This window comes from Triturus cristatus, chromosome 8, assembly GCF_964204655.1.
Source record: "Triturus cristatus chromosome 8, aTriCri1.1, whole genome shotgun sequence".
Lineage (NCBI taxonomy): Eukaryota > Metazoa > Chordata > Amphibia > Caudata > Salamandridae > Triturus > Triturus cristatus.
Window position 1 is genome coordinate 838,571,293 of NC_140591.1, and position 22,781 is coordinate 838,594,073.

The window sequence follows — 22,781 nt, forward strand, 5'->3', positions numbered from 1 at the left end:
CGAGGGACCGACTGCAGAGCCCGACCAGAGCCTTGACTTCCAGACTTCTCCGACCCTGATCCACATCCACAGCCGAGTTGAGATCCGTGGAGGTGACGAGAGACGTGGGACCGGCTACCTGGGAAAAGTGGCTAGTATCTTCAAGCGCAGCTTCTGAGGCACCCTCGAAGTTGTGCACTGGGGATTGAGAAGCCCCACCCCCAAGCACCATCTGCACCGAAGATCAGCCCCCCACACTCCACGAGTCCTGCATGGGGCCCTTCTGCATTTTCCTGCTTGCCGCGTCTGTCCGGTTGCTTGCCCGTTGGCTAGTGGCCTTTGTGACGACGCATCCCGAAATCTTCACCGCCGGTTTGGCTCCTCCAGACTGGCTCCCGCTTCCTTGCAAAAGAGAAGCACCCCAGACCTTCCTGGTCTGCACCAGAAGCAAGTCCTCCGTTCTTCGTGGGTTCCGCTTGCCAAGGCTTGGTGAGTCCTAGTCCAACTTCGACGCCTCCGACAGCAAGAGCATTTGTGGGACAGCTCGCCTCCTGGTCCTGGTCATCCTCGACGTTCCCTGGTCCTCGTGGCTGCAACGACAAGCTTCACCTTCACCTGCAATCTTCACGACATCGCCTGGTTCCTTCCTGGTTCCACGTGGTCACTGGCTAGTGACCTTGACTCTGTCCCTTCTGCTTGCAGGTCTCCTCTCTTCTTGATCCCAGCCTTGGGATCCACCGGACACTCTTCACTGACTGCCTGTCAGCAACTTTCCTTCAGGCATCCATAGAAGTCCACGACGAAACCCGACGCAAGTTCACACCTATGCACCCGCAGCCTGTGGGCTAGGTAACTTGGGTACTTCGGTGCTCACAAGGGTAGTGACTATCCTAGGGTCTAGTTTCCGAGTCTCGACTCTCTAGCTGCTTTAGAAGTGTCCTTAAACTGTTAATTGCTAACAACTACTATTTCTATCGACTTTTACGCATTACGCGTGAGTGTTTCCACTCTGCACCTGAATCCCGTGGGCCTCCCACTTCCTAACTGTTGCTAGTGTAGTGTAGCCCCAGCGATTCCCTAGGCCTAGGCCTATCCTATTTCCGTGACAGTGGTCCTTATACCACTTACTTAGTATATGGTTTGCGTGGCCCCTAGGGCCTAACTGTATTACTTACCTGTGTGACTTAATGTATGCTTAAATAAGACTGTGTTGTACTTACCTCTAATCTCATAAAGAGTGCTGAGGGTTTTGACTAGAATAAATACACTTTATTTTATATATATATCTGTTGTGGTGTCCTTTCATTTGGTATTCAAGGGATTATATATGGTATCACAGCTGGCTTCACATGCCATTCAGAGTTTAGCCTAAGACTGCTCTTGTCCATGCTACCACTAGGATAGCTGGTCTATAAGGTTGACTTTACAACCAATCACCATAAGGGTATTTGGACTGATATAAGGTGTACACTAGAACTAGTGACATCATACATCAGGCCAACTTCTCACACCAGGTAGTTAAAAGAGTGCACGCCCATTTGTGCATTTTTTAACTTGGAAATTTTAACCAGATAATTTCCGGTTGATTTGAGATGCCGTCCTGAATTATAAGAGATGAAGAGGTCCCAAAGGTAAGGCAGGCCTTTGCCCTTCAGGTTGCGGTGGCAGATGCACAGGGCCCTAAAAAGAATCCTTTTATTTATAGGTAACCAATGTAAGGAATCAAGAGCTTTCTTAGAGGAAGCTTTCCTGGGTAGATTCAGAACTAAGCGAGCTGCTGCATTCTGGATACATTGTAACCTATGGAGTCATTTTTTCGCTGCTCCTAGATAGAGGACATTTCCATAGTCTAATTGAGATGTTACAAGGGCATGGACCACAGTTTTCCTAGCGGAAGGAGGGAGAATGTCCAGAGTTTTTCTTAGCATTTTCAGGGTTCCAAAGCACTTGCTTGCAACCTTCCTGGTGTGAGTCTCAAAGGAGAGGGTAGAATCCAGCCAGACTCCTAAGTTTTAACCTCTTTTTTGGGGTTGGGAGTAGGGCCCAAGATCGTTGGCCACCAGGCTGAGGAGCAGATGGATGGAGATTTCTCCACTACCAGGATCTCTGTTTTGCTGCCATTCAGTCTGAGGCAGTTACTTGTCATCCAGAGAGCCAGGTCCTTTAGGCAGCCCGCAAACTAGCTGGCTGCCTCCACCAAATTAGGGAACAGAGTGACCACTAACTGCCATGTTTTTCCACAATCTCCACCAAGGAGGAAACGGAAAGATTGAAAAGAGTGGGGCTCAAAATTGAGCCATGGGGAACCTCCTGAGGTAGAGCAATGTTTTTGGAGATATGTTGATGTTGTGTGACTTGAAATCTGCAATTCTGTAGGTAGGAGGTCACTCAATTAAATGCGGCTATGTCCAGTACACCTAATCTGAGGCGGTATAGGAGTAGTTTGTGTGATACCGTATCGAAAGCTGCACTGAGGTCCAAGCAGACCAGTGCAACAGTCAGGCCTTCGTCCACCGCATACGTATTGTCTCTCTGGCAAAGAGCAGTGCAGACTCCATGGAGTATGTTGCTCTAAAGCCTGATTGGGAGGGGTGGAGTAGATTGTGCTGATTAATACGTGCCACCAGTTGTGTATTCACTACCTTTTCTGCTATTTTCGAGAAATAAGGTAAAAGTGAGATAGGCCACAGGTTCTCCAATAGATTCACATCTGCTGTAGGTTTTTTCTTAAGAGGGGGGCGATTGCTTGCTTCCAAGTATCCGGGACCATCCCTCCCTGAAAGGAGATTTCTAGCAACTGCTGCACAAAGGGTAGTATTATATCTAGCCGTACGCTGATAACTTTTGGCGTGGTTGGATCTGTTGGGGAGCCTGATTTGATAGAGCTACCTTTTTCAGATCTTCCGAGGAGAGGTGGGAGAATTCAGAAAGGCAGGTTTCCACCCACTCCGGGATCCTTTTGGTTTGGCAGTCAGTGCCGATGCGAGCCTCATAAGGGAAAGCATCATATATTTTTTGATACCTTCGCTGCCACTAGATACACCATCAGACTCTCCTATTGCCCTCATCAATAACTGAGGCCCGTCAGAACAGCCTATGGGCCTTGGCCTGTAATCGACTCAATGGCCCAGAGTGCACACCATTACAGTGGCAGTGTCTCCTCTCATACACTTCATACTGTCCCTCAATGGGTGGCAGGCGGCAACCCTTCTAAACAGCAGCTCGCCCTTTCAGCCACCCTGGAACACAGGCCTGATCAGTGCACTGTGAAGTGCTCTGTTCTCTCCTGCGAAAATCTACACAATTTCTGGTACCCTCCTCGCTGCCTTTTTCCTTGGTTGTGAGCCCATGGGGATGCAGCCCGGGAGCGATATAAGTGACGGGCCGATACTCCTCGCCACATCCTCCCCATAGCGACTATGTCCTCAACATATTGCTCCCCAGTTCACATTGTGCCTCTGCTTGTCATACCTCACAATAGGTCGCAGAGACCCCAAACAGAGTAAAGTGTTCTTTGAGCAGACCAAGCCAACGAGACGACAGGGCTCCCACTCAGACACAGACAAGCCTCCAGATAGAGTATCTGGCTCCCATGCCACCAACAGCAGGCATCCATCATGTCAGAGCTCAGGGATGGGCTCCACTCCATAGATGCCAGCTTCGATGCACTCAACAGTGGCAATGATCATATGAGGGAGTGCCTGGACCGTCAGAACGCCAGGACCGACGGCACAGAAGAGCGCATTTCTGGACTGGAAGATGGTTCTACAACCACGCAGAAAAATCTTTAAAACTGTAACGCATTCTAAAGACAGTGGGCATCAAAAATGAAGACAGGGGTGATGTCCTGCAGGAAAGATATTTGCAAATCTGGCACAGCAGAAACCATAAATATGGGGTAATTGACACATTCGTTGAGCAATACTCCCAGATCTCCTCGATCGCAACTACTTCTTTTTTACCTTCGCAGTAGAATGCGCCCATTGCTCTCCTGTCCCACGGCCTCCTATGTGAGCTCCCCCTCGACTGATTACAGCACGCCTACTCAACCACAGGGACAGAGACACTGCCATTTGACTGGCACGCGAGAATGGCCCCCTACATTACCATTTCACTCTTTCCCAATTTCACCATCATGGTCCAGGAGGCCCACTGAAAATTCAGCAATGCTAAAAACTCTCTTGGGCCTCAAATATACCGTGCTCTACCCAGCCCAAATGTGGGTCAAGGTAATGGGAGGCCTGCACCTTCGACACCCCGGCAGACGTGACTGACTTTTGCAAACAATTTGCTTCAAAATCCTCCTCCACCACACAGAGCACCACAGAATGCTCTAGCTCACTGGCTCGGCCACACAATCCTTCCCCAGCTGACTCTACCATCAGCGCTCATCTCCTCTTCCTGATTGTTGGTCTTTTCTACAATTCCTCCTTGAGCGTAGACTATGTGCTGCCCATCGGTCATCATCATCTAACCATCCTTAAAGATTTAGAACGTTGTAATTATGCGGTTGATTCTTCCTTCCCGTTTCAGGGATCTGTTTTTTAGGTGGACCACCTCCAGCCGAGACGTTGTCTCACCCCAGTGGTGCATACTGAATTACATTTTGTGTGATTGCTTAGGTTGGGGTTTCTGGTTTCAGTGATTCGTGGATGTCTTCTTGTCTGTTTGCGGAGGGCTTTTGATTATTTGTATTTTGTATATTGCTCATCAGGTGCACTATGTGCTCTTTAAAGACATGGCACTATCTCACCCATATTCCCATTACAAATGTCACTTCTTAATGGCTCAAGGGATGTGGTAGACATCACCTTCCTTACTTGGAATATTCATGGCATTAATAACCCTCATAAGGGCAAGCAAGTCCTATCATACCTGTCCCGACAAGGCGCGAAGATAGACTTTCTTTAAAAACTCACCTCCTGCCTAGAGACTCCCATACATATGCGACTACTTAGGGCACACAACGCTACTTCTCATGTTATAGTTCCTAATCCCAGGGAGTCTATATTCTCATACATAAAAGAGTCCCCTTTTCACTGCACACTAGTCATGTGGATCCAGATGGTCGATACCTGATACTATCTGGTGCCCTTGCTGATAAACGTACGCTATTAATTAACATTTACGCTCCAAACAGTCATACCCCTGAATTCTTTCATGATCTCTATGCTCATATGGGGCGTGCGGAAGTGGACCTAGTAATCATAGGCGGGGACTTTAACATGATGCTACATCCTACAACCGTCTCCACAAGTACTCAACGAGTAGTAAACCGTCATATCGTTGAAACATATGCCCTTCATGACAACTGGCACACTAGACAACCCTCCACTCCTGGTTATGCTTTCTACTCCGTGCCTCATGACACATGGACAAGACATGACTACTGGTTCCTTTCTGACAATGCCTAGCTCTGGACCACCGAGGTAAAACATTTACCGCGTACCTTATCAGATCACAGTCCGGTCCTCCTGAACCTACAGGTCCCCTATTGTGGCAGATTGGAAAGCTCCTGGTGATTCCAAAGCAATGCTCTACACAAGCAGGCCTTCCGCACTGAACTCCATGACTCAGTTGTCCAACACTTTGCCTTAAATTCGGGCATGGTTTTGACCCAGGCTTTTCTTTGGGAGACCTTTAAGGTGAACATTCGCGGAGTGTGCATGTCTTAACACGTGGGCATTCTGCGCGATATACGCTCCCAATTAACCTGGATAGAATCTGACTTATGCAACATTGACAGAGCTGCTTCTTAACCAGATGACTCCCCCCCCCCCCATTACAACGACGCTCAGTCTAGCTGACTGAATTTCATGACTTAGCCGGCAGAGAGGTCGCATATATGGGGAGACATGCTGTGGCTAAAAGCAATGGCGAGGGGTACTGCCCAGGCTGCACACAGGCATATCTGACAAGGATGGCATCCTGGCTGAATTCCTTTGCTACTATGAACATCTATACACATCCTGCGTGTCCGACAGTGTACAAGAGATCCCACCTTACTTGGCAGAAATTGCCATGGCGTGGCTTACAGCTGGACAGCGCCGCTTTCTGAACAAACCACTAACAAGCGAGAAAGTCATTCAGGGGATTGACGCTATAGATGAGTCTAAAGCCCCAGCCTAGATGGCCTAGCAGGAACATTCTATATAGCTTTTAAACAACAACTAGCTCAACATCTTCTGGCCATGTACACTGAATCATTAGACACAGGTTTCTTGCCAAGCCCCCTGTGAGAAGCGGTGCTAACGATCCTTTTGAGACCTGGCAAAGACCTTCATTTGTGTACCTATTATTGCCCATTACCCCTTCTCAATTGGAACAGTAGGCTTTAAGACAAAATTCTCGCCACCAGACTGTCCCTACTGAACGATGCAAGTAAGTTCTCCCGAGCAGTCTGGTCTCGTCCCCCACAGGTCCACCTCCCTTAACCTATCGACTATCTTTCAGTACTAAACAAGATCTCCCCCATGACAAAACTAGGCCTTCCCAATGTCTTCATCTCTTTAATTATTCTTCTCTATTCTAGTCGGGTAGCATGCCTAAGGGTAAACTGCTCCCTCACTGATACCCTCCCTTTCACCAGAGGGACCAGGCAGCACTGCCCCCTGTCCCCCCTCCTATTCATCATTGCAATGGACCACCTGGTTCGTCATCTTCAGGAGCGACACATACATCGCAACCTTCAACTTACCCACAGTCCCCTCTTACTCTTCATGTATGCGGACAACATTTTATTGTTTGTACGCCAACGCCCCCCCCTCCATTCAGGAAATATTATGATTCGGCAACCTCTTGGGACTCCATATCAATTGGGTCGAATCTAAATGTTTTACACTCACGGACAGCTCCCACCCTGTCTCTATTGGGAAACCCTTAACTTGGAATGTGGATAGTACTAAATGCCTAGTTATACATCTTCACAGGGACAAGGACCAGATACTTCCTCTAAACTGCTGCCCTGCAGTGGATGGGCTTACAACCCAAGAAGAGCGTTAAATTAAACTCCCCCTCTGCATGTCAGGACTAGTAGAGATAAACAAAAGGGTAGTCCTCCCTCATTTTCTTTACCTTTTCCTGAACATCCCTTTACCATTCATGCACCATTTTTTCACCACCCTCCATAGTCTTTTAACATGGGTCATCTGGGCAGGCTGTAGACCACGTATACACTGGGATACTCGAACTCTCTCCTATGACCATGGTGACTTCAGAGTCCTGGATCTCCATCTCTACTACCTTGCGGCTAAATTTCACTATGCCCATCACTGGTACCACGCAGACCCTCATATTCCCTATCTTAAGCCTGAGAAGGACCAGCTAGGAGACCTTCACCGCTTATACATACTGATGTATTCCTGCAGACCCTTCAGATATACAGACCATCTCCACAACGTGTTGGGCATGGAGTAAACTCCACCGGGTACTGGGCGGTGGTCTCCTATATTTCCCTGCCTTATCTTTGGGCAATAACACCTGGCTATCCCTTACACATGAAAAACTAGTCCAGCACACCCTCCAGCATCACGACCTACATGCCATGAGAGATATTTTCCCGGATGGGCATGTTCTATCACATGCTGATGATACTTGTTTTCAAAACGCCTCCTATATGGGCACTTTTGTACTTACACTGCTCCATAATACCCTGCGTTCCTATGTACCTTCCTACTCTTTGGCCCCCAATGACTACTCCCTCTGACACTTCTTATATCAGACAATAATGGAAACCGAATTGTCTCCAAGTTGTACCATACGTGCATGCCCATGAAACCAGACCCCACGACTCGGGATAGAGAAGCCTGGGTCACTGATCTGGGCTCCCCACTCACAGACAAGGTATGGTCTTACTGCTGCTCTCAGACCCTACTCATATCGGTAAATCTCAAACACAAACTGTTACACTTTAAATTTCTACACCGGACATACATTACCCCTTCTGACATCGCTAAATTTGACCCTGAATGTTCAGCCTAATGTCTCAAATGTTTTGCCCTTGATGCAAACTTCGCACATCTGACATGGCAGTGTCCCCATATCAGCCTCTATTGGACCTCTATATTGTCCTTCATCTCCACCATGATCGAAGTAGCGATCACATTAGACCCCCTCATAGCCCTCCTGAGGTACACTAAAGACATTCCTATGTCTGTACATAGATTCACATCACTGGTGCTCCTCCTTGCTAAACATGAAATTGCAATACACTGGGGCAGCAGCCGCACATCTCCACTTCAGTCTGGCTCATATGTATGACACACTGAAACAAGGTCAGTGAGGACTATGTGCAATTGCAGCAACCTACCTCTAAGCCTACAGATTTCTGGCAGCTCCTCAGAGTTTACCTACTTACCTTGGAGCCTGACACTTCAAATGGACCACTGTGTCTATCCCGAGCATTGAATTGACTCAACTCTTACCCACTGAACCATATGCTAATGCTCATGCTTGATCTGTAGCAAGTGGCATGTATACAATGCCATAGACTATTATGGCATGTCTGTAACACTTCTACTGTATTTTTACTCATGATGATGCCATGTAACCTGGCTCATATCCACTGTACCTACATGCAATATGTTTTCCTTTTTTTCCCTTTGTGGTATATGTTGTTCTGCATTATTCTTCATGTATCAAAAGCTCAATAAACACATTTACAAAAACAAAAGTGGCCTGATGTGACCTAAATACCAGTCAATGCCATCAAGTGCCTAGGTATGCCTTAGCGATCACATGCATTGATTATACAAGCAGACACTAACACACACACACTACACGCACAGATGAACACACATAAACATAGTCACACAAGGTCACCAGTTTGATCAAATACAAAGGTCCCTCAATAATTCTCCTCCTCCACCGAAGCGGTCTTCATCCTGACTTATCGGCACATCGCCAGGGGAGTCAGAGAGCTCATTTTAGTCTCCGTCACCTGGAGACCTAAAGGTGACAATGGCAGTGTGACTCACCACTTGAACTACATAGTAACTGAAAATATGCTGCAGCCAGGATAAATTAGTCATAGTGACTGTTTAAGCACAGGGTAGTGCGCTGCCGGTCCATCACAATACCAATGTATACTAAGCAATTACATTGAGTTGGGTGTGCTGGCCTGTCCAGGAACACAGCATTTTGACAAAGACTGCGAGATAAAGTGCCATTCTCAGTTGTATAGGTCCCAGAGAGCTCTCCTGTACCTAAAAATACAAGTTCTGCATATTTAATGCTCCAACCACCCTGACACACATGTACAGTGACAACACTTCAAGGGACTGGAGCGGGGAGAGGTCACCTCCTGCATGTGCAGGAGGTGGCACTGCTTAGCTCTATTCTTTTCTAGACCTGTTAGGATAACAGGTGTATCTCCACACAGAGCGAGTCCGAGGAGGAACCACCATAGTCCTCGCCCCATTCTAGCTTCTCACCCACCATCAGTGGTGTCCCTTTCATCTTTGATCAAATATTTACTGTTCTGGTAGATGTCAGGGGATGACTCAGTGATGGGTACACTTGCTTATGCAATTACCTCATCAGGAGGAAGTTACAATATACAATTCTGAAATGCACTAAATTAGAGGACATGTTCTTTTGCTTCTATTTGTTTTTTAAGATCAACAACATATCCAGAGGAGATTTGCAACATATACCAAGGACTGATATGAGAAACAGTAGGGCTTGAAGTACTGAAACATTACCAGTAAATAATTGGTGCACTACCAGAGTTAGGGAGCAGTAGGGAGAAAGCCCCAATGGAAGATAATTTCCTGAATTTTTACTGGTACATTTTCACATAAGAAGGGGCATAAATGGGTATAACCACTTCAAACGAGTGCAAAACCTGTTATTCCAAAAATGTACTGGACATCACTTGGGGTCTGAAACCTACTGGACACTTCCAAAGTGTCATTGGGCTGGACTTCAGGGTGAGATTCAGTGAACACAAGTCGGCCATACTTAATCATCGCACTGGAGCCCCGATGGCTGCCCATTGGTTGGAATGTGGACACACAGTAGGAGACTTGCGTTGGACCATTCTGGAACACATTCTGCCACCCAAAGATGGGAACATTGACTGCTTGAGGCGCAAAAGAGAGGTATTCTGGATCTATACTTTAGATACATTCGATAATGGATTAAACGAGTCTCTCCCTTGGGAGAACGCTATTATCTGAATTATATTTTTTGTTAGCCTGTGTATCTTCCTTAAGGTCTATCTGATTGGACTGTTATATCCATTCTATTACATTTTGCCTCTATTTGAAGGCCTATCTTATTGGACTACTATATTAACATTTTCTGTTTGGATTAGCCCTCTAGTATCTTAATTTCACCTTTTTGCTATTCCAATATGGCCGATCTTTTCCCAATTCATTCGACCTATGTGTAGCACCATTTAGATCTTTCTATCTCTTGCACGGATCACATGATTTCCTTGCGCCGGGTATTTCAGCAGTGCTCTCTTTTTTCCGCACTTCGTATCCAGTGGCGGCGATTTGCGGAACTTTGTACTCTTTACTAGAAGATCAAGCCGAGGGTTGGAGCTGTGTATGCCAGACCGAGGACGCATACGGTAAAGTCTTTTAGCATTTCGGCCTACGGTGGTCTCCTAATGTCGTGAGGCTCTTTCATTAATTTCCCCTTTGTTGTGGTTCGATTTCAGAGCAGTAACTGATGACCTGACGTCTTTTGAATTTGTAATTATCTTCCTTCAACCTTGATTGGCTTATTTCTTACCTTGGAGTTGTTCCTGGTGAAGTAGGGACTCTTCGATACCGGCTAGAGGACTCCCGCTTTACGACCCCGATATGGCGACACATCCGGTAAGATCCTAATACACGTGCGGATGGCGTCTTTTGTATCAGCTTAGGCTTGTTAATTCCAACTATTTACATGGATATTCCTGCCCTTTGTTTCTTTGGATGTCTGTTTTTAGATCCAACCATGATGCCCGATAGACCCTGCGCCTTCTTAACTCTGATTGTTAGTCTAACCTTTGATATTGTTTATTTCCTTATTCCTAATCGTCTGGAGCTTTTTTGTCTGGTGAGTTACCACTTGGCTCTTTAAGTAATCTGGACACCTCTAAGTAATCTGGATACGTTTAATACGAGTCTTTTCTTATTTATAAAGGACAGAATTATGATTCTCTCTTTCATACAACTGTATTATGTTGTATTATTACCCCCTATTTAACTACCTGTGGCCGGCTTGATCTTGAGGTTTAGTAGCCCTCTATTTTTGTATGCTGATTGACTTGTGAGATTATAGGTATTCATTACAGGCCTGGTAGTACGCTCTATTACTCTGCAATTTATATGTGGATATATTACGTTTTCTGACTTTTTATGTATTTTCTAATTCCAGTTGATTAGGCATCCATTGGCTTGAGTTTCCAGTCTCTATACGATGTACTAAGTGTCTAAGCCATGCTTACACCTATCAATCACTAGTCCTGCGGAGATATCTCTCTCCCCCTAAGTATGAAACTTTTTCAAGCATTATTCTCTTGGTCGCTAAATTCTTTCTGCTTCACACCTTTTATATCTTTTGTTTCTTCAACACAGAATGTTTTATTGTCATTATATTTTATATTGCACTCGATTCTTTGGTGACGGTTCTTTTTTCCTTTTCCATTGGGGATTGTATCCTTGTTACATATAAATTAGTTTTTGTGTGTTATGGATTATCCTATTATTCTAAAAGAAATTTTCTGTTGTGTTCCACAGACCGATCATGTGCTTATGTGCCTGAAGCCCGACATATAAAAATAACAAATTAAACTTCGAATTAATTTTTTGGATACCGTGACTAAGATGCATATGTCAATTGCGCCCTGAGGAAGGAGCCCATTTTACAGAATATTTCGGGATCTCCGAAACGCGCGTCGGCGCTTTTTTTGTCTGACTTATTGTACTTTATATATGTTATATTGTCTTGTGTTTTGTTGTGTTTTTTATATGTATGAAGTTGATTTATGTACTGTACTTTATAGTATTTAGTGTTGGGCATATGATTGTGTTTTCTTAACCACCCATTGTACCCTGATGGAATTTATAATGTTTGGTTTTTTATATGCAATCAATTAATATGATTCTTCTATTACGTGTAGCATTGTTTTATATAAAATAAATGAAAACGAAAGACAAATAATCTAAATATTTTTTTCGGTCTGTGAACACATTAATATTTATGGACTTATTGCCTATTTATATTATATTAGTGGGGGGATTGTGCTTCTGTTTTTTGGTTCTGGACTCCAAGTGCCATGCTGTAAGAAATTTAAATGTATTTCTTTTACCTATGTTCCAGTTCTCGGTGTCTGCTAGGTGATGTGTAGCTCTTTACAAAGCTCCTGAAAAGCTCAGAATCATTACCATGTATAATTGCGAAAGATACATGGATGGATTATTTTAATGATTTATATGACTCACTGGTCTCACCGATTCTTCCCCCAGTTCTTCCAGCTCATGCCATCAAATATGATCGGTTCACTTGAGAAAAAATCCTATCTACAATTTCATCCCTGAAATGGAGTACAGCTGCAGGTCCGCCAATGTTCCTGCCATTATCATTAAATCTCATTGTTAATGGAGGGCAGGTTTATTTCTGATTTTTTTTCAATGGATTGCTAAATCTGGACTATACCCTGATACTTGGAAGGGCTCAGAGTTAAACTGATACTGGGGAAAGGTGATGGAAGTCTGCATCCGAATTACAGATTATTCAATCTACTGGATATTTCCGAAAAGATCTTCTCAAAAATATTATTATCCCACCTAGAAGAATGGGTGTTGAGAAGTAACCTTCAGCCAATTGAACTGGGAGGATTCTGTGATGGGCATTCCACCACCAATCACTGCTTTGCCCTCTGGGATATTATTAAGAAATCTCAAAAAGTGAATTAGAGGCTGTACTGTGGTTTGTGGACTTCCATACATTCTTTGACGGTGGAAAGAGGGCTGCTCTAGGAGAAGTTAAGAGGCTGGAAAATCCCTTGTGATACAGTCATTGCATCCGGAAAACTGGGCACAGGTGGGATTTGACCTTTTGAGGTAGTTATCTAGTAGAATTAGTATAATGAATGGCCTACATCAATATTATGTACTAGCAGCTTCTCTTTTTAGTCTTTATGTGTCAGGTTTGCCAGGAGATTTACAACCCACCCAGTCTTTCTCACCAGAGATTTCCACTTATGCAGATCTCATTTTATTGGATTCTACAGACATAGACCTGCAGACGAAATGTAACGCTCTATCACTATACTGTAGGGAAAAATGTTTAAAAAGACAAAGATAATGTTTTTGTGAGAAAAGTGACTCAGCCAGAATATTTTTGGGATGAAAAGCGAATGTAGGTGATCAAGTCATAAAAATGCCTAGGGTTGTTGTTTTAAAAAACCTGAAATGGGTTGACCACATGAAAATAACAAGGGTAAAAGCCCTGTTAAAAAATGGGTGTTTTCGCAGAATTTAATCTCACATACGGGGAGATTCATGAGCTTGCTTATAAAAGCCTTTGCAAGTAAAATCCTGCCTTTGGCCTTCTACCAAACAGCGGCTTTGTTGTTAGAAGCTGGAAATAATTGGGAGGCTGTAGAGATCATAGAGTTAAAACGTATGTTTGGCCTGCCTAATTGTACCATGGTTCAAAGTATATGGCAAGAAGTTATTCTCACATTATGCTACATTATGGCAGGCTCACATCTCTTAAGCTTCCTTAATTAGCTGTCCTCATGTGAAGAAGCATCAAAGATTTCGAAATTATGTTGGCAAGAGATTATTCTTAGTGAGAGGAAATGAGTCACAGGCCTTATTGAAATAGTCAATGAAATTAAAACTAGTCATAGTCCTTTAGGTACAATGAGCGCATGGGGCCCATCTCACAACAAATTCACTCCTATAGAATCCTCTTCTAATGCCTCCCAAACAATAGATATGAAATACCTTTCTATGAAACCCTACATAATGATCACAGTCAACACTCCTAGACAGGCAAAGGTTTTCCCCTACTTGACAAATCTTTCTGACCCTAAAATGAGTTTAGAATTGCTTAAAATGTGGCTTGGCTGTAAACCAATTGTTTCCTGATCAGAATGGTACAATGGGAAAAGGGATAATAATGGAATGTGTAAATGTTTTTAAAAATGAAATGCTCTGTACCAAATGTTCTTATTGATTGTCCTTATTATTTATTTATTCATTCAAGAGAAAAAATTAAAACCAGTTTAACAAAATAATCAGATTGGGTCAAAGTCGGAGGTAATTGCTCTTTTTGCAAGTATGTATGTGTTATGTTGCCATCGGCATTGCACGTGTTGTAATATTTATTAAACATCAAGGTTTAGCTTTTAATGATTTTATGTTAGGATGGTGGTTTATGTCATTATTATATGTTTTTAATGATGGTGATATTTATGTTTCATGAACATATGTCTAAATAAACTGATTTCTACTTCTACTACTGAGAAGAACAAAGAAATCAGAAGTTGGCACAGAGATAAAAACGTTTTATATTGCCCAGCAGTGTTGCTCAGCAATCCACAAATACACACATTTAGCTATACAACTCAAATGCAAAATATAATATGGATGTAAAAGCCACCTACCTGAGGCCTGCCAATGCTTCTTCGCACACGAGCACCAACACCTTCTGGTTGTTCCACACTCAGAAGGGTTTTCATAACTTTCCTGCTGGCCATCCTCGCTTTGGTGCAATAATAAGCTGCACACTTCGAAATCTGGAAATTCAAAAAACACAGACATTGATAAATTAGCAAATGATTAAGCATGTAACAATCTCAACAACTGTTGAGCAAAACTTACGTTGAACATTCAGATGTCTGCAAGAGATGCCTGGGCTTTGTCAGTGGAAATGATTTGGAGAACTAAGAGGTAAATGTGCAGTTACGAATCAGCAAGACAGGCAGCAGAATTTTGTGTTCTCTACTAAAGTTTCTTTTCAGCATTGTTTTGCACTGAAAACAGAGAGCCCCAAATAAGCAAACAGCCCAAGGTATTAAGCATGTGGGGGTGTTTCTTCCATCTCTTGTCCCTATACTTGGGTCAAGCAGGCTGTAGCAATAAACATAGTTTGTACACACGTATTATTACCCATGGTTTTGTAGACGTTAAACATTCAACTAGCCATACAAAAAAAATCATTTCTACAGTGCCAATGCATGCTTGATATCCAAATCTGAGTGATGTTCCACCTGAATTTAAGTCGTTTCCCTCCTCAGTGGGGTCTCTTGGTTGTGCCCAGAAACTGTTATTCAAACCCTAAAGTGAAAATTGGAATTAAAGTTCTGAAGACTCGCCACCGCCTACACCCCTTCAAGCGAACCACTCACACTCCTATTCAGCCATCCACATCAACACCCACTCTGAAAGCATCACTTGTTACTAACCCTTAGACACCCATATTATAAATCAAACTATCGCTCAACCACTCACCCGCCACTTATCAATCAGCCACATTACGATCACGACAAGCATTTCCAATAATCCTCTGCCACCCATATTTGCAACCTAAACCATCCATATCCCCATTCAACACACACCTAAAGTTGCAGACAATACCACTCATCCCAACCCTAAACATTCACTCACATCAAGTGCTCTGACTAATGTACACCCATGCCCCATTGTCCAAATCTCACCAAAAAACATCTTCATCACAAGTCTACACTGCCAAGCATGCAACAACTGACCATGTGCCACCAACTCGCATCCTCACCGCCACTCACCCATGGCCACATCCACTATCACCCCATAGCCATCTGCAAAATTACGTAAAAATGACATCCTCAACACAACCCATTCATAGCCACATTTATTCCCACACCTTACACATTCACTCAGAGCACCACACACAACTTCACAATCTTCCACACAATCACCAAGTGAACCACATAACCACTCACCATCAAACATCACCAAAACTAACCAACTACCGCCCCTCAATTAATTTCCACCTCAACCAGCCTTATTGCCATTTTAACTCACTTACAGACATACTCAGCAGCAGTAATCCACAACTACACTCATCAAATGCTCCTTCACTTCTTTCCACTCATAACTACTGACACCATCATACACCCATGAGTGCCCACCCCACCAGTTACTTATGGTTACCTTCACCACCAAACACAATACTGATTTCCCCTTGCTACTCGTAGCAATTCTCACCAAAATAATTGTTAAGAAGTTTCAGTCTGGGGCTAGTGCAAATTGAACCAATGTGGAGGGTACACAGTGAAGCAGTGTTCATATCATCCTATCAGCTGCACGTCATCATTAGTCTTCTCCTAGTTCTGCCTTTCTGCACCCCATGACCAGATTTTACGATCACTCATTTCCCGTGCTGCATGTGCATCCCACGTTTAAGAGTAGTTGTATGCACAAAAATATCATTCATTAAAATGTTACTTTTTAGTTACAAAGAGACCTTTATCCCATCTCCAACATGCTGCTCATCTTCAGACCACTTGCTCAGAAACACCATGAAAACAAATGCACCGCTTTTACAGATGGGATTCAACATATGACCTAATAGCCCTTGCACTACATTTCCTCAGCCTACATCAGTCTACTGGAAACCTTACATACATACCAACTGATCAAACCACCCACCCACATATTTGGGCAACCATAAAGTATTGTGATATGACTAAAATCAGGCTGGTTTGCTGACGTCTGCACATCATTGACACAAGAACAAAATTAACACAAGAACAAAATTAACTGAAGCATCCAAGAGAAAATCCACAATCAAATCCAATCTAAAACATTAGTCCCTAGTGAAAGACTAGGAGGGCTGGGTCCATGTCAGGTTTTCAGGAACGCCACATGAAATAAATATACATGAAATTGATCTACACTGATCGAAATTACATTGCCATTCATTAGCCTGAAAGTCTGGCAGGGATTCGTCCTTCCTGGATCAACACTAGAAACCCCTAGCCTAGAGTATTACATTATGGTATGTACCACAGAGCATCACGGCTAGGAAAAATCACTTCAACGTAAAGGCCAGCATAGAAAAAAGGCTGATGAACAATTCAAATAGACTCTCAGAGCACAACCATCACATGTCTGACTTCTCCCTCCTATGCAAACGTATTCATTCATAAATCACCAAAATGTACTAAAAGCCATTTGAAAGGCAAATCCACCAACCTTCTAGCACTGTCAAACAGGTCCAGTTCCTACAGACTCACCACTGATCCACACATTATCACTTAACCCATTTATACACCGACACCACTCCCTTGTTAAAAAATACTCAGTAACTGCAGCTCACCCAAAAACAACCCAGCCTCCAAACGCCTTAAAAGAGTGTAATGCAATAGTAGTTTTATGAATAATGCACAGCCAAACCCATTTATTTAAAAAAGGAAACAATCGGGTAATAAACCATTAGCAAATCTTTTCTGAAAGACAACACCTTAGACTAAAAATATCACCAGCAACTACTGGCCCATTTTAAATCCCCAGAGATTTTTTCAAAGCTCCTGTGGGAAACAGTACAGGTATAAATGCAATGCCCAATACTCAATTTACTATATTTAGTCCAGATTTCTCCTCAGTAGGGAGCAGAGACTATTCTAGTCAGAATTTAGGACAATTGTGTATCTCCTTTTGCTGCTGAATGCCAGCGCACCTTTTTAAACACTAGGGGCCATATGTAGGTAAATTACATTTTTCGATTCTTAAATACCGAATTTTACCGATTCGGTATTTATGAATCTGTAAATGTAATGTAGGTAAATAAATACCGATTCGGTGTCTGTCGGTATTTTAGAATCGGTATTTACCGATTCGGTAATGGCAGCTGGCTTCCCGTTCATTCCTATGGGCCTGGAGGCCCATAGGAATGAATGGGAAGCCAGTTGCCATTACCGAATTGGTAAATACCGAATCGGTAATGGGGGAGGCATCATCATGGGTGGCAGGGTGTCACATTGACACCCTGTTGCACCCCTGATTCGTCCATGTGTGCACATGTGGCGCACATACATGCCCTAAGGGCATGTATGTCTGCCACATTGCACACTTCAAATAGCCAAAAAATGCCTTTTTACAGGTATTCGTCATTTACCACCAACTTTTAGTTGGTGGTAAATAACGAATCCCCACACCAACGACACACTCCCCCTACATCTCATTTCAGGATTCGGTATTTACCGAATCGGTAAAATTACCGAATCGGTAATTTTACCGATTCGGTAATTTACCGAATCCTGAAATGATCCCCCTACATAGCAAAAGCCTAAATACCGGTCGGTAACGGGATATTTACCGAAATCGGCCGTTACCGACCGGTATTAGGCTTCCTACATATGGCCCTAGATCTCAGGACCGAGCTTTGTAGCATTTCCAAAGATGGTGGAGTGACAGAGTTCCTTCTCCCGGTAAACTTTCTTCATGAGAAACGGATCTCAGCAACAAAACTAGCCCATCTTCATCTGTTCACCTAGGTCATATTTTTTTAACATAGTCGTTATTGGTATTTTCACAAAATGTGCTAGCCATAAGGCCAGTGATGTAGTTCTTATGGTTTAAAGCATTTATACCTACATCTATTCGTCATTTGCTATAAGAATCACATAGGTCATAAATACTTTTGAACATCTTTAACTACCCCTTAGTGAAGAACATACTTAGCCGGTCTTGTTCTACCATGCTGATGCCCAGGATTATAACCTCGACTTAGTTATTATCAGAGTCATTACCAACACCATTGGTTCTAGCATATTAGTAACACGTGTTTCAATCTTAGCAGCACCATGAGGTAACTAGGAAGATATCACTGTGCTATACAACTACCTCTTTAATTTGTTCCACAGATGCCTAACACAATTATGGCAATGTCTAAGTTGTCAGTGGTTGGTCAGCGCAGAAGAGAAAATGTTTTTAGTCAACATGCATTAATTAGTAAATAACCAGGCATTTTCACATACTTTCACTTGAGAAGCCACAGGGCTTTACTTTACTATACTCAAATATCAACCCTTTAAATTTAGCAGTGGAGCCTGAAATGTAACGAAGAAAAACAATAATACCTAATTTATAATTAAGAATTCTTAGTAGGACTGTTGAGGAAAAATAAAGAACATTGATGTAAGCAAGGTGTCGGTCCCACTTGTGGTGCGAGCTCAATGTAGTATTGAGAGTCAAGCCACGCACAGTCAATTTCACAGTGTTGAAGTCACCCCACGGGGCCATCGGTGCTGTGGTGGAGTCAGAGTCAGGTGCCACGGACTTCGGTGACGCTGTACTTTGGACTCCCCACTTTGGCAGCTCTTTAGAGGCGCTGTGGCGATGTCGGACCTGCGTTGCAAGTTGCGTTTGTTGCGCTGAGCGGGGACCACGGCTCTGGTACAGGCACGGTGCCGAAGTCACAACTGAAGTCTATGTGTTAATTTCTTCTTGTTGAACACAGTAAACCGAGGCCCCAGAAACCGGATTTGGCACCACTTGGCAGAGTGGGGGTCTCAAAAGAAAAGCCCAGATGCTGCAGGAGAAGTCATTGATGTAACCGAGGCTTCTAACAGGAGGCAAGCTCAACTCAAGCCTGCTCTGCGAGCAGTGGGGCGACACTCTTCCGCCCCTGCTATAGCCAGCAAAAACAAAATCCAGCACACAGTCAAAACCAGGGGGTCAGAGGCAAAAAGACAGGGGGTAACCACACCAAAAGATGCCAGGTCTAACACACAGTTATATTAATTATGAATAGGACTTGATTTGGAGGTAAAGGTTCTGAGGATGACAGTACCACTGGGTCATAGGAAACAGAGCTGTACACGTTTCAGTCACTTTGGTGAGAAGAATAATGTTAAGCAACCGTTATGACATGAACACCAGTAACACAAAGCCACCCAAATATTCAGTCATCAAAAAAAAAAAGTAGGGTCTTCGAGAGCAATGAAAGACATTGCATTTAATGAATTCTAATCCATCAAAGTTAATATATATTAGAGATGATTCATCAAAAGAAGCTTTTTAAAGGAGTCTTTCTTTACGCAAACACCTACTCAACTACCCAAGTAGAGTAATTTTAAATAATGTGTAAATATATGTGATAAAGGTGTCAGATACGGAGTTGTTTAAAATACTTTAAAGCAGTTCATTCTAAGGAACATATGAATAGATTTTTAACTGTACTCACGGGGCCATCACTTCTTTTTTACTTCTCTCCCAAACCCTTTTCCTTTCTCAGACCACCTCTGCTTTCATTATCCACCTGACACCCTAACTATCCAAATTGTTTTATTGCTTCATGTCAAAGTAATATCTCAATAATCCGGAATTACCATTAAAAATGCAAAACGACATACTAACTGCGAATGCGATATTTAAGTGCAGACACCAGACTTAAGAATTTACTGCTGTTGCCACATTTTGCTTTTTTTTATTATTATAAAAGTTCCTTAATCAAATTAACCAAAACCCACGTGGGTTGCACTCGATGGCAGACGTATTGCAACTTAACCGGTCACATTTTAGTTGCCGATTGTCTTTTTTCCAGGTGTTAAAATGCTACAAAAATGTGTAAAAACTGAATGTGTCTTGATATGAAAAAAATAGTGAAATGCCACAAAATAAGGTGCAGTGCAGCACTTTTTAATGTGCCTGTCTCCAAATGCTCAGTTCTCAATTGCCGCACGATTCCAGTGGCCCTGAATATAAAGTACGTGTTCTGCAGAGAAAGCAAGCTTCGTGCACAACTCAAATGAGCTTTAATCACACGCCGGGTTTATGTTTCCTTTTGCTACGAAAAAGAGGGGATTAAAGTTTCGTTTTCTATTTACTATTCGGTTTCAGCAGAGTTTACGTCACGTGTTCCAAGTTGTACGCACGTGTGACAATGAGAACAAATACATTTGGAAACATGGTTGCTCTCACTGCGATGGTAACAAGCAATCTTGGTCAAAAGTTAAGGCGCGGTCTCCCTACAATGGTCGTAGCAGATACTGTCAATAAAAAATACTGCTCAAAGTAACCCGACTTGTAAAAGGCTCACTTACATTTTGCAACAGGGAGTATATTTACCTGTGTTTTCCCTCTGTGCTCTCTCTGCAGCAGCGGATGACCGTGAGTGCCTGGTAAGCAGCGGGCTGAATGAGTTTTATTCAGGAAGATGTGCTTTTCACAATGACTCGGCAGAAACGTCAATACAGGCGAGCTGGAAACCGGTTTAAGACAGAGCTACTGTATGGGTGTGTCTCTAAACTGACTGCCAGCACCCTAACCTCAGGGGCGGCCTTAGGCATGTGCAAGCTGTGCAGTGCACAGGGCCGCCAAACCCCAGGGGCCGCCACGAGGAATCGGATACAATACATATTCGTGGCGGCCCCTGGCAGGGATGTGGCGGCCTCCGGCTTAATTGTGGGGACTGCCTTGCAGTTGTGCAAGGAACGCGGTTAGTAACCTGCACATCATTTTCAGAGCAGAAGGAAAGCAATTCAAAATAGGCTAACAACACCTGTATTCAGAGCAGATGGTAACAGTATTGGAGTCAGTCACAAACAAGCATTGCTAATAGGTCTTGCCTTAGGGACCTTCCAAGAAATTAGCCATGCAGCACATTATCCTGGGTGCTACAGTATCTACTGTTACTTCACGTACCACTGTTGCACGGCCACACACACCCATGGATGGGGTTTCGTGCTATTTAACGAAAATAGGGAGTCTCTCCAAAATTCAAAAAAGTCTATTTTTTTTTAACAAAGAAGCCTTAACACTAATAGGCACATTATAGCACTGTATTGAGAAGTACTTATTTAAAGTGTGGTTTTTTTTGTACAACTGGTAGTCTGAATTTATATATCTGGAAGTGCTATTATATGCAATAATGAAGAAAAAAAGAGTTTTAGTGAAATAAGATATAACAGAGGCAAGTTAAACCATGGCATATTGTGTACCTCAAACCCTAAAGCATTAAACACAAAACAATCACATTGATTAAGCTCTTTAAAAAAGTCAGCGAATAAAACGTCTCAAAAACCTATTTAAAATACACAAAATGGAGAAACTTTGTTGAAACCGGTCCTAGGAAGCTTGTTTCCGGTCCAGGGAAGGCATGGCTTGGCAGTTCGTGCTGGACTGTTCCCATGAGGCACAGGGTCAGACTGATTTGCATATGGCCATGTCTGAACTGGGGTGGCAGAGTGGGCTAAAGAACGGTGATGGATTAAACCCAGATCGGTTGACTGGGGGTGAGTGCTTGCAATGTTCAACACTCCGTCCATCATTTCCTTTGGTTTTTGATACTGTATTTTAACCCATAAAGTTACTTTGTAGATGTACACAAGCAAATTAGCAGTTGTTCCTTTCACTGCAAAAAACAAAAAATACCAGCAGAAAACTAAAGAGAGGAGCTCTTCCAGATTGCTTCCACACATTGTTTACCAACCCCACCGTGGCTGCTTGTTGATTAACACAGTGGGAGTCATTCTTGTCACCCCTTCCCCTGCAAGACTATATCCACCAAATATTGAGAAGCAATGCTAGCAAATGTAAAGTAAAACTATAACTAAACCAAGCAAGTTTTCAGCGGGCGTAGACAAAGGCAATAAAAACAATCGTCAAACATAAAACAGCACTGGAGAGGCAGCACAGGGACACATGGCATAGAGGAAATTAAACTACCACCCAGAGGCGCAATTCTTATCAAGGGCAGGATAGCTAAAGTCGTCCATATATTTACTTTAGCAGGGATCAAATGAGAACGCTATACTTAGAAAATGCAACATTTTACATAAAAATATAATAACATAAACAGCACTTACAAAT

General features: G+C 43.2%; 1 protein-coding gene across 4 annotated transcripts in view; it reads right to left on the reverse strand.

Annotated features, from left to right (window-relative positions):
* PIR (pirin) overlaps positions 1-22,781 on the reverse strand; it is a 515,558-nt gene that overhangs the window by 411,848 nt on the left and 80,929 nt on the right. For 3 of the 4 annotated variants that reach the window (XM_085622324.1, XM_085622325.1, XM_085622326.1), the window contains one exon: positions 14,591-14,722. In XM_085622324.1, the coding sequence (XP_085478450.1) occupies positions 14,591-14,683 (93 nt within the window). In that variant the 5' untranslated portion in view covers positions 14,684-14,722. Of the gene's footprint in view, positions 1-14,590; positions 14,723-21,038; positions 21,166-22,781 lie in introns of those variants that run through there. The other variant, XM_085622327.1, reaches the window with a different exon arrangement.